General features: G+C 41.8%; 1 protein-coding gene across 3 annotated transcripts in view; it reads left to right on the plus strand.

Moving 5' to 3' along the window:
• The window catches only part of LOC106563988 (Ras association and DIL domains), an 85,745-nt gene that overhangs the window by 42,095 nt on the left and 30,055 nt on the right, over positions 1-13,595 (plus strand). For all 3 annotated transcript variants that reach the window (XM_045690516.1, XM_045690517.1, XM_045690518.1), the window contains 4 exons: positions 3,900-4,016; positions 4,212-4,335; positions 11,968-12,140; positions 13,557-13,595. The exon at positions 13,557-13,595 is cut by the window's right edge and continues 112 nt beyond it. In XM_045690516.1, the coding sequence (XP_045546472.1) occupies positions 3,900-4,016; positions 4,212-4,335; positions 11,968-12,140; positions 13,557-13,595 (453 nt within the window). The remainder of the gene's footprint in view (positions 1-3,899; positions 4,017-4,211; positions 4,336-11,967; positions 12,141-13,556) is intronic.

Here is a 13,595-nt window from a genome sequence, read left to right on the forward strand (position 1 = left end):
TTGTGTGTAGCTAACATGTGTGTAGCTAACATGTATGTAGCTAACTTGTGTGTGTAGCTAAGATGTGTGTAGCTAACATGTGTGTGCTAACTTGTGTGTGTGTGTGTAGCTAACATGTGTGTAGCTAACTTATTTGTAGCTAACTTGTGTGTAACTAAGTTGTGTGTAGCTAAGTTATGTGTAGCTAACTTGTGTGTAGCTAACTTGTGTGTAGCTAACATGTATGTAGCTAACTTGTGTGTGTGTGTAGCTAAGATGTGTGTGCTAACTTGTGTGTGTGTGTAGCTAACATGTGTGTAGCTAACTTATTTGTAGCTAACTTGTGTGTAGCTAAGTTTTGTGTAGCTAACTTGTGTGTAGCTAACATGTGTGTAGCTAACATGTGTGTAGCTAACGTGTGTGTAGTTAACATGTGTGATGCTAACTCGTGTGTAGCTAACTTGTGTGTGTAGCTAACATGTGTGTGTAGCTAACATGTGTGTGTGTGTGTAGCTAACATGTGTGTGTAGCTTACATGTGTGTAGCTAACTTGTGTGTAGCTAACATGTGTGTGTAGCTAATGTGTGTAGCTAACATGTGTGTAGCTATCTTGTGTGTAGCTAACTTGTGTGTAGCTATCTTGTGTGTAGCTAACATGTGTGTAGCTAACATATGTAGCTAACGTGTGTGTTTGTAGCTAACATGTGTGTAGCTAACTTATTTGTAGCTAACTTGTGTGTAACTAAGTTGTGTGTAGCTAAGGTATGTGTAGCTAACTTGTGTGTAGCTAGCATTTGTGGAGCTAACTTGTGTGTGTGTGTAGCTAACGTGTGTGTGTGTAGCTAAGATGTGTGTAGCTAACATGTGTGTAGCTAACTTATTTGTAGCTAAGTTGTGTGTAGCTAACTTGTGTGTAGCTAACTTGTGTGTAGCTAACATGTGTGTAGCTAACATGTATGTAGCTAACTTGTGTGTGTGTGTGGCTAAGATGTGTGTGCTAACTTGTGTGTGTGTGTGTAGCTAACTTATTTGTAGCTAACATGTGTGTAGCTAACATGTATGTAGCTAACTTGTGTGTGTGGCTAAGATGTGTGTGCTAACTTGTGTGTGTGTGTAGCTAACTTATTTGTAGCTAACTTGTGTGTAACTAAATTGTGTGTAGCTAACTTGTGTGTAGCTAACATGTGTGTGTAGCTAACATGTGTGTGTGTGTGTAGCTAACATCTGTGTGTAGCTTACATGTGTGTAGCTAACTTGTGTGTAGCTAACATGTGTGTGTAGCTAACGTGTGTGTAGCTAACATGTGTGTAGCTAACTTGTGTGTAGCTAACGTGTGTGTGTAGCTAACTTGTGTGTGTGTGTAGCTAACTTGTGTGTGTAGCTAACATGTGTGTGGCTAACTTGTGTGTAGCTAACATGTGTGTGTGTAGCTAACTTGTGTGTGTAGCTTACATGTGTATAGCTGACTTGTGTGTAGCTAACTTGTGTGTAGCTAACATGTGTGTGTGTAGCTAACTTGTGTGTGTAGCTAACTTGTGTGTAGCTAACATGTGTGTGTAGCTAACATGTGTGTGTAGCTAACGTGTGTGTGTAGCTAACGTGTGTGTGTGTAGCTAACTTGTGTGTAGCTAACATGTGTGTGTGTGTGTGTGTGTGTGAGTTGACATGTGTGTAGCTAACTTGTGTGTGTGTGTGTGTGTAGCTAGCATGTGTGTAGCTAACTTGTGTGTGTGGAGCTAACGTGTGTAGCTAACTTATTTGTAGCTAACTTGTGTGTAGCTAACTTGTGTGTAGCTAACATGTGTGTGTGTGTAGCTAACTTGTGTGTGTAGCTTACATGTGTGTAGCTTACATGTGTGTAGCTAACTTGTGTGTAGTTAACATGTGTGTGTAGCTAACATGTGTGTGTGTAGCTAGCATGTGTGTAGCTAACTTGTGTGTGGAGCTAACATGTGTGTAGCTAACTTGTGTGTAGCTAACTTGTGTGTGTGTAGCTAACTTGTGTGTAGCTAACATGTGTGTAGCTAACGTGTGTGTAGCTAACGTGTGTGTAGCTAACATGTTTGTAGCTAACTTGTGTATTGCTAACATGTGTGATGCTAACTTGTGTGTAGCTAACATGTCTGTGTAGCTAACATGTGTGTGTAGCTAACATGTGTGTGTAGCTAACGTGTGTGTAGCTTACTTGTGTAGCTAACATGTGTGTGTAGCTAACATGTGTGTGTGTGTGTGTAGCTAACTTGTGTGTGTAGCTTACATGTGTATAGGTAACATGTGTGTGTAGCTAACGTGTGTGTAGCTTACTTGTGTAGCTAACGTGTGTAGCTATCTTGTGTGTAGCTAACGTGTGTGTAGCTAACTTGTTTGTAGCTATCTTGTGTGTAGCTAACGTGTGTGTAGCTATCTTGTGTGTTGCTATCTTGTGTGTAGCTAACGTGTGTGTAGCTAACGTGTGTGTAGCTAACGTGTGTGTAGCTAACTTGTGTGTAGCTAACGTGTGTGTAGCTAACTTGTTTGTAGCTAACTTGTGTGTAGCTAACGTGTGTGTGTGTAGCTAACCTGTGTGTGTGTGTAGCTAACTTGTGTGTGTAACTAACATGTGTGTAGCTAACATGTGTGTGTAGCTAACATGTGTGTGTAGCTAACTTGTGTGTGTGTGTAGCTAACTTATGTGTGTAGCTTACATGTGTGTAGCTAACTTGTGTGTAGCTAACATGTGTGTGTAGCTAACATGTGTGTAGCTAACTTGTGTGTAGCTAACTTGTGTGTGTAGCTAACTTGTGTGTGTAGCTAACTTGTGTGTGTAGCTAACGTGTGTAGCTAACTTGTGTGTAGCAACATGTGTGTAGCTAACTTGTGAGTGTGTAGCTAACTTTTGTGTGAAGCTAACATGTCTGTAGCTAACATGTGTGTGTAGCTAACATGTGTGTAGCTAACTTGTGTAGCTAACATGCGTGTAGCTAACATGTGTGTAGCTAACATGTGTGTAGCTAACGTGTGTGTGTGTGTAGCTAACTTGTGTGTGTAGCTAACGTGTGTGTAGCTAACGTGTGCAGCTAACGTGTGTGTAGCTAACTTGTGTATAGCTAACGTGTGTGTAGCTAACTTGTGTGTAGCTAACGTGTGTGTAGCTAACTTGTGTGTAGCTAACTTGTGTGTAGCTAACGTGTGTGTGTGTAGCTAACCTGTGTGTGTGTGTAGCTAACTTGTGTGTGTGTAGCTAACATGTGTGTGTGTAGCTAACATATGTGTGTGTAGCTAACATGTGTGTGTAGCTAACTTGTGTGTGTGTGTAGCTAACTTGTGTGTGTAGCTTACATGTGTGTAGCTAACTTGTGTGTAGCTAACTTGTGTGTGTAGCTAACGTGTGTGTAGCTAACGTGTGTGTAGCTAACATGTGTGTAGCTAACTTGTGTGTGTAGCTAACTTGTGTGTGTAGCTAACATGTCTGTAGCTAATATGTGTGTGTAGCTAACATGTGTGTGTAGCTAACTTGTGTAGCTAACATGCGTGTAGCTAACATGTGTGTAGCTAACATGTGTGTAGCTAACGTGTGTGTGTGTAGCTAACTTGTGTGTGTAGCTAACTTGTGTAGCTAACATGTGTGTAGCTAACATGCGTGTAGCTAACATGTGTGTAGCTAACATGTGTGTAGCTAACGTGTGTGTGTGTGTAGCTAACTTGTGTGTGTAGCTAACTTGTGTGTGTAGCTAACTTTTGTGTGTAGCTAACATGTGTGTGTGTAGCTAACATGTGTGTGTGTGTGTAGCTAACTTGTGTGTAGCTAAGGGGGCCCAATAAAATTATAAAATATTTTCTATTTTCTATTGTGTTTATTTCTATTGTGTGTCTGTGGGTCTTAATTAAACTGTGTGTGTGTGTGTGTGTGTGGGTGCGTGTCTAATTTGTGTGTGTTCCAGTCCCTGTACGTAGTTCTTCCTGGTCTGCTGGACTGTAACCCGTTCCCAGTGGACAGCTCTGAACCCTGCTGGAGAGGAGGTACAGGGTTTCCTGAGCCCGTACGCAGGGTCCTGCAGGTACCATACACACACACACACGCACACGCACACACGCACACACAAACAGGTTAGACACACACACACACACACACACATGATTCCTGCATGTGCGTGTGTGTGTGTGTGTGTGTGTGTGTGTGTGTGTGTGTGTGTGTGTGTGTGTGTGTGTGTGTGTGTGTGTGTGTGTGTGTGTGTGTGTGTGTGTGTGAACAGGTGTTCCAGTGCAGTCAGGAGTTACTCCAGGGGTACCAGGTCCACTCAGAGGTCCAGGCCCAGATGTTCTCCTACCTCTTCTTCTTCTCTAACGTATCTCTCTTCAACCAGCTCATGGACAAGGGTGAGACACACGTGGACGCACACACACAGCATTCCCTTTAAATTGTTTAACTTGGGTCAAACGTTTCGGGTAGCCTTCCACAAGCTTCCCACAAGAAGTTGGGTGAATTTTGGCCTATTCCTCCTGACAGAGCTGGTGTAACTGAGTCAGGTTTGTAGGCCTCCTTGCTCGCACACGCTTTTTCAGTTCTGCCCACAAATTTTCCTTGACTATCTTGACTTTGTTGTCCTTAAGCCATTTTGCCACAACTTTGGAAGTATGCTTGCGGTCATTGTCCATTTGGAAGACCCATTTGCGGCCAAGCTTTAACTTCCTGACTGATGTCTTGAGATGTTGCTTCAATATATCTACATTATTTTCCTACCTCATGATGCCATCTATTTTGTGAAGTGCACCAGTCCCTCCTGCAGCAAAGCACCCCCACAACATGATGCTGCCACCCCTGTGTGGGTACAACATCACCGATGCACTTGCTAATAAACTCGCTCACCGAATCAGTGTTTTCATCAATGTTGTTGTTCGACGCTATGCGGAACATATCCCAGTCCACGTGATCGAAGCAATCTTGAAGCGTGGAATCCGATTGGTCGGACCAGCGTTGAACAGACCTGAGGGCGGGAGCTTCCTGTTTTAGTTTCTGTCTATAGGCTGGGAGCAACAAAATGGAGTCGTGGTCAGCTTTTCCGAAGGGAGGGCAGGGGAGGGCCTTATATGTGTCGCGGAAGTTAGAATAACAATGATCCAGGGTTTTGCCAGCCCGGGTCGCGCAATCGATATGCTGATAAAATTTAGGGAGCCTTGTTTTCAGATTAGCCTTGTTAAAATCCCCAGCTACAATAATAAATGCAGCCTCAGAATAAGTGGTTTCCAGTTTACATAGAGTCCAATGAACTTCTTTCAGGGCCGTCGATGTGTCTGCTTGGGGGGAATATACACGACTGTGATTATAATCAAAGATAATTTTCTTGGTAGATAATGCGGTCGGCATTTGATTGTGAGTAATTCTAAGTCAGGTGAACAAAAGGATTTGAGTTTCTGTATGTTGTTATGATCACACCACATCTCGTTAATCATAAGGCATACACCCCCCGCACTTCTTCTTGCCAGAGAGATGCTTGTTTCTGTGTGCGCGATGCGTGAAGAAACCAGGTGGCTGTACCAACTCAGATACCGTGTCTCGAGTTAGCCATGTTTCCGTGAAACAAAGAACGTTACAGTCTCTGATGTCTCTCTGGAAGGCTACCGTTGCTCGGATTTCGTCTACCTTGTTGTCAAGAGACTGGACATTGGCGAGTAGTATGCTCGGGAGCGGTGCGCGATGTGCCCGTCTACGGAGCCTGACCAGAAGACCGCTCCGTCTGCCCCTTCTGCAGCGCCGTTGTTTTGGGTCGCCGGCTGGGATCCGATCCAATAGTTATATTTTGTTTGTTTTTAAATCATTATCCTTCAGTTACCCTCAACCTCTCCCATCTATCTCTGAACACCATCCAGTTTGATTTCTATTTGCCCATATATTTTTAACTGTGCTGTTTCACTAAAGTTCAGAACCTATATACATTTTACAGACACAGTATATTTTACATTAGTTATCTTGTTGTTATTAGTCCCACCCACTCAACCCCTCCCATCAAGCATTTCGCTACACTCGCATTAACATCTGCTAACCATGTGTATGTGACCAATAAAATTTGATTTGATTTATCTCTTAACCTCTCTAGGGGGTGTGGGACTCTACCGTCCCACATGGCCAACATCCAGTGAAATTGCAGAGCGCCAAATTCAAAAACAGAAATACTCATTATAAAAATACATAAAACATACAAGTGTTACACATCGGTTTAAAGATGAACTTCTTGTTAATCCAACCACAGTGTCAGATTTAAAAAAGACTTTACGGCGAAAGCAAACCATGTGATTATCTGAGAACATCGTCCAGCAGACAAATCATTACAAACAGTAACCAGCCAAGTAGAGGACTAACAAAAGTCAGAAATAGCGATAAAATTAATCACTTACCTTTGATGATCTTCATATGGTTGCACTCCCAAGACTCCATGTTACACAATAAATGTTTGTTTTGTTCGATAAAGTCCCTCTTTATATTCAAAAACCTCAGTTTTGTTGGTGCTCTTTGTTCAGTAATCCATCAATCAAATCCTTTTTTACCATCTCTGACATGGTGGAATAATACTGTGTTCTCTGACATGGTGGAATAATACTGTGTTCTCTGACATGGTGGAATAATACTGTGTTCTCTGACATGGTGGAATAATACTGTTTTCTCTGGCATGGTGGAATAATACTGTGTTCTCTGACATAGTGGAATAATATTGTGTTCTCATACATGAGGTAGTGAGTGTTTTAATAATACTGATGGGAACATTCATGAGGTAGTGAGTGTTTTTCATGTTTTATCAGAGCTAAGAATTGTATTTGGTACAGATCATTCTCTAAGTACTAGACCTCAGTCCGGTAATGAATGATCATTCTCTAAGTACTAGACCTCAGTCCGGTAATGAATGATCATTCTCTAGACCTCAGTCTGGTAATGAATGATCATTCTCTAGTCCTCAGTCTGGTAATGAATGATCATTCTCTAAGTACTAGACCTCAGTCCGGTAATGAATGTTCATTCTCTAGTCCTCAGTCTGGTAATGAATGATCATTCTCTAGACCTCAGTCTGGTAATGAATGATCATTCTCTAAGTACTAGACCTCAGTCTGGTAATGAATGTTCATTCTCTAAGTACTAGACCTCAGTCCGGTAATGAATGATCATTCTCTAAGTACTAGACCTCAGTCCGGTAATGAATGATCATTCTCTAGACCTCAGTCTGGTAATGAATGATCATTCTCTAGTCCTCAGTCTGGTAATGAATGATCATTCTCTAAGTACTAGACCTCAGTCCGGTAATGAATGTTCATTCTCTAGTCCTCAGTCTGGTAATGAATGATCATTCTCTAGACCTCAGTCTGGTAATGAATGATCATTCTCTAAGTACTAGACCTCAGTCCGGTAATGAATGTTCATTCTCTAGTCCTCAGTATGGTAATGAATGTTCATTCTCTAGACCTCAGTCTGGTAATGAATGATCATTCTCTAAGTACTAGACCTCAGTCCGGTAATGAATGATCATTCTCTAGTCCTCAGTCGGGTAATGAATGATCATTCTCTAGTCCTCAGTCTGGTAATGAATGATCATTCTCTAAGTACTAGACCTCAGTCCGGTAATGAATGATCATTCTCTAAGTACTAGACCTCAGTCCGGTAATGAATGTTCATTCTCTAGACCTCAGTCTGGTAATGAATGATCATTCTCTAGACCTCAGTCTGGTAATGAATGATCATTCTCTAAGTACTAGACCTCAGTCTGGTAATGAATGTTCATTCTCTAGACCTCAGTCCGGTAATGAATGATCATTCTCTAAGTACTAGACCTCAGTGTGGTAATGAATGTTCATTCTCTAAGTACTAGACCTCAGTCCGGTAATGAATGATCATTCTCTAGTCCTCAGTCCGGTAATGAATGATCATTCTCTAAGTACTAGACCTCAGTCTGGTAATGAATGATCATTCTCTAGTCCTCAGTCCGGTAATGAATGATCATTCTCTAAGTACTAGACCTCAGTCTGGTAATGAATGATCATTCTCTAAGTACTAGACCTCAGTCTGGTAATGAATGATCATTCTCTAAGTACTAGACCTCAGTCTGGTAATGAATGATCATTCTCTAAGTACTAGACCTCAGTCCGGTAATGAATGATCATTCTCTAGTCCTCAGTCCGGTAATGAATGATCATTCTCTAGACCTCAGTCCGGTAATGACTGATCATTCTCTAAGTACTAGACCTCAGTGTGGTAATGAATGATAATTCTCTAAGTACTAGACCTCAGTCCGGTAATGAATGATCATTCTCTAGTCCTCAGTCCGGTAATGAAAGATCATTCTCTAGTCCTCAGTCCGGTAATGAATGATCATTCTCTAAGTACTAGACCTCAGTCCGGTAATGAATGATCATTCTCTAGACCTCAGTCTGGTAATGAATGATCATTCTCTAAGTACTAGACCTCAGTCCGGTAATGAATGTTCATTCTCTAAGTACTAGACCTCAGTCTGGTAATGAATGATCATTCTCTAGTCCTCAGTCCGGTAATGAATGATCATTCTCTAAGTACTAGACCTCAGTCCGGTAATGAATGTTCATTCTCTAAGTACTAGACCTCAGTCCGGTAATGAATGATCATTCTCTAGTCCTCAGTCCGGTAATGAATGATCATTCTCTAGTCCTCAGTCCGGTAATGAATGATAATTCTCTAAGTACTAGACCTCAGTCCGGTAATGAATGTTCATTCTCTAAGTACTAGACCTCAGTCCGGTAATGAATGATCATTCTCTAGTCCTCAGTCCGGTAATGAATGATAATTCTCTAAGTACTAGACCTCAGTCCGGTAATGAATGGTGTGGCAGTTGAGCAAGTAGCTAGAGGAAACTATTCAACTAGACACAAACTGGTTGAGTCAATGCTGTTTCAACATAATTTGTCAATGTATTTGTGACGTGAAGTCTAGGTGTAAAACACATTTGGGATTTGCAAAAAGTAATCAACCAGTGTTGTTTCCATCTCATTTCAACCCAACATTGAAATTTGGGTTAAACTTCAACTTAAATACAATTCCACCCGGCATAAACTGGTTGAATCAATGTCGTTTCAATGTAATTTGTCGAAGTATTGTGAAGTGACATCTAGGTGGAAAATACATTTGGATTTCAACCTTAGAAACAGAGAACAAATGAATCCTCATGAATAAGGAACAATGAAAAATAGTCCAAATAAACCCTATTTAATCTAAAGATTTGTCAGAGGAATAGATGGTTTGCAGCATGGATCAGATGAGATGGAGGTCATTACCACTGAATACACTCATAGGGATATTGTAGGTGCCACAGAATGTTTTATTATCCCATTAAGGTTGAAAAAAGGTTGGGAACCACTACACAACCACACACAGAGAGAAACAGACACACACAGAGACACACACAGAGAGAAACACACAGACAGACAGGCACACTCCCATTAGACTGCCTCAGGGTAAATCCCTAGACGAGGAATTGTGTGTGTGTGTGTGTGTGTGTGTGTGTGTGTGTGTGTGTGTGTGTGTGTGTGTGTGTGTGTGTGTGTGTGTGTGTGTGTGTGTGTGTGTGTGTGTGTGTGTGTGTGTGTGTGTGTGTGTGTGTGTGTGTGTGTGTGTGTGTCAGCATTTTGATGGCGGAGAGGAAAGCAACTCGTGCTTTAGATGTGTCCTTGACAACCTCCCACTCCCCTTCCCACCTCCTCTCTTCTCTTTTCCTCTGATGGTCTTTATTAATGGATGGGGGGATGGGGAGGAAGAGAGATGTCTGGGATGGAGGGTAAGATGGGGGAGCTAAAAGCAATGTAGGGTGAGAGCTGATGACCTTCCTAACAAAGATCTTTCACTCGCTCTCTCTCTATTTCTCTCTCTTTCTCTCTCCCCCTTTCTCTCTTTCTTTTTCTTTCTCCCCCTTTCTCTCTCTCTTTCTCTCTCCCCCTTTCTCTTTCTCTCTCCCCCTTTCTCTCTCTCTCTCTCCCCCCTTTCTCTCTCTCTGTCTCTCTCTCTGTGTTTGAAAGCACTAGATGTATGAATGTATATATAGACTACATGGTCACTACGGGACAGCTCTAGCAGGGCAGAAATTTGACCAACTGACTTGTTGGAAAGGTGGCATCCTATGACGGTGCCACGTTGAATGTCACTGAGCTCTTCAGTAAGGCCATTCTACTGCCAATGTTTGTCTATGGAGATTGCATGGCTGTGTGCTCGATGTTATACACCTGTATACACTTGAAGGGGTGTACACATATATAGTGTAGTTAGTCCACATACTGCTGGCCATGTAGTGTATCTGTTTCTCTCTCTGTTCAATGATGTTTCTCTGGCGATGGTATCCATGGTAACAGCAGGTAGAGCCAATGTCAGATGCCATAGCAACCAGGTCAGAGAGAAGCAATGAGAGGTAGAGAGAAGCAATGAGAGGCAGAGAGAGGCAGAGAGAGGTAGAGAGAAGCAATGAGAGGCAGAGAGAGGTAGAGAGAGGTAGAGAGAAGCAATGAGAGGCAGAGAGAGGTAGCGAGAGGCAGAGAGAGGTAGCGAGAGGCAGACAGAGGTAGAGAGAGGCAGAGAGAGGCAGACAGAGGCAGAGAGAGGTAGAGAGAGGTAGAGAGAGGCAGACAGATGCAGACAGAGATAGAGAGAGGTAGAGAGAGGTAGAGAGAGGTAGAGAGAGGCAGACAGAGGCAGACAGAGGCAGACAGAGGTAGAGAGAGGCAGAGAGAGGTAGAGAGAGAGAGCTGAGTGGTATTGTGTGTTAGTGTTTGCTGTGACAAACTGTGACCTGTAAGCAGATTATATCAGAAGACCATTTCTGCTGAGGACTACGGTCTAGGTTTTGTGTGTGTTGTATTTGTAGTGTCTGAGGGGTTAAGGTTCAGTCATGTCTCTCAGAGCAGCGAGGACAGATTATCATATTCCCAGACTATAAGCCTATTGGGGGGGTACCCATTGGCTGGGGCGGAGGGGGGATGGAGCTGTACCCCTGGGGTGGGGTAGGAGGAGGAGGAGGGTTGGACGGGGATTAGCTGCTGGACCTCTTAAAGTGGCACTAATGACTACTCCAGTCTCCTTTCTCAATAGGTGGTCCAGGTTAGTCATGACATAGCACAAGCGGGGGGGGGCTAATGACATCATGGATTCCCATCAGACCAGCTCCTTTAGGTTTTTAACTCAAAATTTGAGAGAGAGGGAGAGAGAGAGTACTACATCACCCACTCACCCCTCCCTCACCAAACATGTACAGCAGGCTGATAGAGAGTAATGATTGGTAGACTGCGGTCTCTGTCTCCATAGTAACACCAAGTTCTGGTTAGCTACTAGATGGTGAGAGAGAGAGCGAGAGAGAGAGAGAGAGAGACCCTCTCTGCCCTAGGAACTCCGCAATTCTGGAGAAAAGTTGATCACAAATATTCCATCAGGAAATGTGTTCTACAACAGACTAACCAGACAGGTGTGGAATGTGTTCTACAACAGACTAACCAGACAGGTGTGGAATGTGTTCTACAACAGACTAACCAGACAGGTGTGGAATGTGTTCTACAACAGACTAACCAGTCAGGTGTGGAATGTGTTCTACAACAGACTAACCAGTCAGGTGTGGAATGTGTTCTACAACAGACTAACCAGACAGGTGTGGAATGTGTTCTACAACAGACTAACCAGACAGGTGTGGAATGTGTTCTACAACAGACTAACCAGACAGGTGTGGAATGTGTTCTACAACAGACTAACCAGACAGGTGTGGAATGTGTTCTACAACAGACTAACCAGACAGGTGTGGAATGTGTTCTACAACAGACTAACCAGACAGGTGTGGAATGTGTTCTACAACAGACTAACCAGACAGGTGTGGAATGTGTTCTACAACAAACTAACCAGACAGGTGTGGAATGTGTTCTACAACAAACTAACCAGACAGGTGTGTGTGTGTCTGTGTGGTATGTGGTGTCTGTGTCTCTGTGTGTGCGTGCGTGCTTGTCTGTGTCTCTGTGTGTGTGTAGGTCCGTCGCGGGGCTGGTTCCAGCGCTCTAAGGTTCTCCAGGTACAGGCCTGTGTCAGGATGGTTCTAGAGTGGACTAGGAAGGCGGGGCTTAGTTACCTGGCAGACAAGTTCTTCAACAAGTTCAACAGCGCTGTCAGCATCCTGGCCACACCCCCTCAGCAGCTAACACAGGTATCACACACCTGACCTCTGACCTCTAACCTTTTCTCACCTTCAAGGTCCAATGCAGCCATTTTTATATCAATATAAAATCATTTCTGGGTAAGAATGAAGTACCTTACTGTGATTGGTCAACAAGAAACAAAAAAATAGTTTCTTAGCAAAGAATTTTATCTCTCTATATATTCTGATAAATGTATCTCTATATATCCTGATATATTTATCACTCTATATATTCTGATATATTTATCACTCTATATATTCTGATATATTTATCACTATATATTATGATATTTCTATCTCTATATATTTTGATATATTTATCTCTCTATATATTATATTTTTATCTCTATATATTCTGATATATTTAGCTCTCTATATATTCTGATATATTTATCTCTCTATATATTCTGATATATTTATCTCTCTATATATTCTGATATATTTATCTCTATATATTCTGATATATTTATCTCTCTATATATTCTGATATATTTATATCTCTATATATTCTGATATATTTATCTCTGTATATATTCTGATATATTTATATCTCTATATATTCTGATATATTTATTTATATATTTCTAGATGAGTTGGAAGGGGCTGTGTGCGGACCACCCCAGTCTAAAGCTAGTCTATATATTCTGATATATTTATGTATATATTTATCTATATATTTCTAGATGAGTTGGAAGGTGCTGTGTTCGGACCACCCCAGTCTGATGCCGGTCTATATATTCTGATATATTTATTTATATATTTCTCTATATATTTCTAGATGAGTTGGAAGGGGTTGTGTTCGGACCACCCCAGTCTGAAGCCGGTCTATATATTCTGATATATTTATTTATATATTTCACTATGTATTTCTAGATGAGTTGGAAGGGGTTGTGTTCGGACCACCCTAGTCTGAAGCCGGTCTATATATTCTGATATATTTATTTATATATTTCACTATGTATTTCTAGATGAGTTGGAAGGTGCTGTGTTCGGACCACCCCAGTCTGATGCCGGTCTATATATTCTGATATATTTATGTATATATTTCTCTATATACTTCTAGATGAGTTGGAAGGTGCTGTGTGCGGACCACCCCAGTCTAAAGCTAGTCTATATATTCTGATATATTTATGTATGTATTTCTAGATGAGTTGGAAGGTGCTGTGTGCGGACCACCCCAGTCTGAAGCCGGTCTATATATTCTGATATATTTATTAATATATTTCTCTATATACTTCTAGATGAGTTGGAAGGTGCTGTGTGCGGACCACCCCAGTCTGAAGCCGGTCTATATATTCTGATATATTTATTTATATATTTATCTATATATTTCTAGATGAGTTGGAAGGGGCTGTGTGCGGACCACCCCAGTCTAAAGCTAGTCTATATATTCTGATATATATATATTTCTCTATATATTTCTAGATGAGTTGGAAGGTGCTGTGTGCGGACCACCCCAGTCTG

The sequence above is a fragment of the Salmo salar genome, chromosome ssa12, assembly GCF_905237065.1.
Source record: "Salmo salar chromosome ssa12, Ssal_v3.1, whole genome shotgun sequence".
Taxonomy (NCBI): Eukaryota; Metazoa; Chordata; class Actinopteri; order Salmoniformes; family Salmonidae; genus Salmo; species Salmo salar.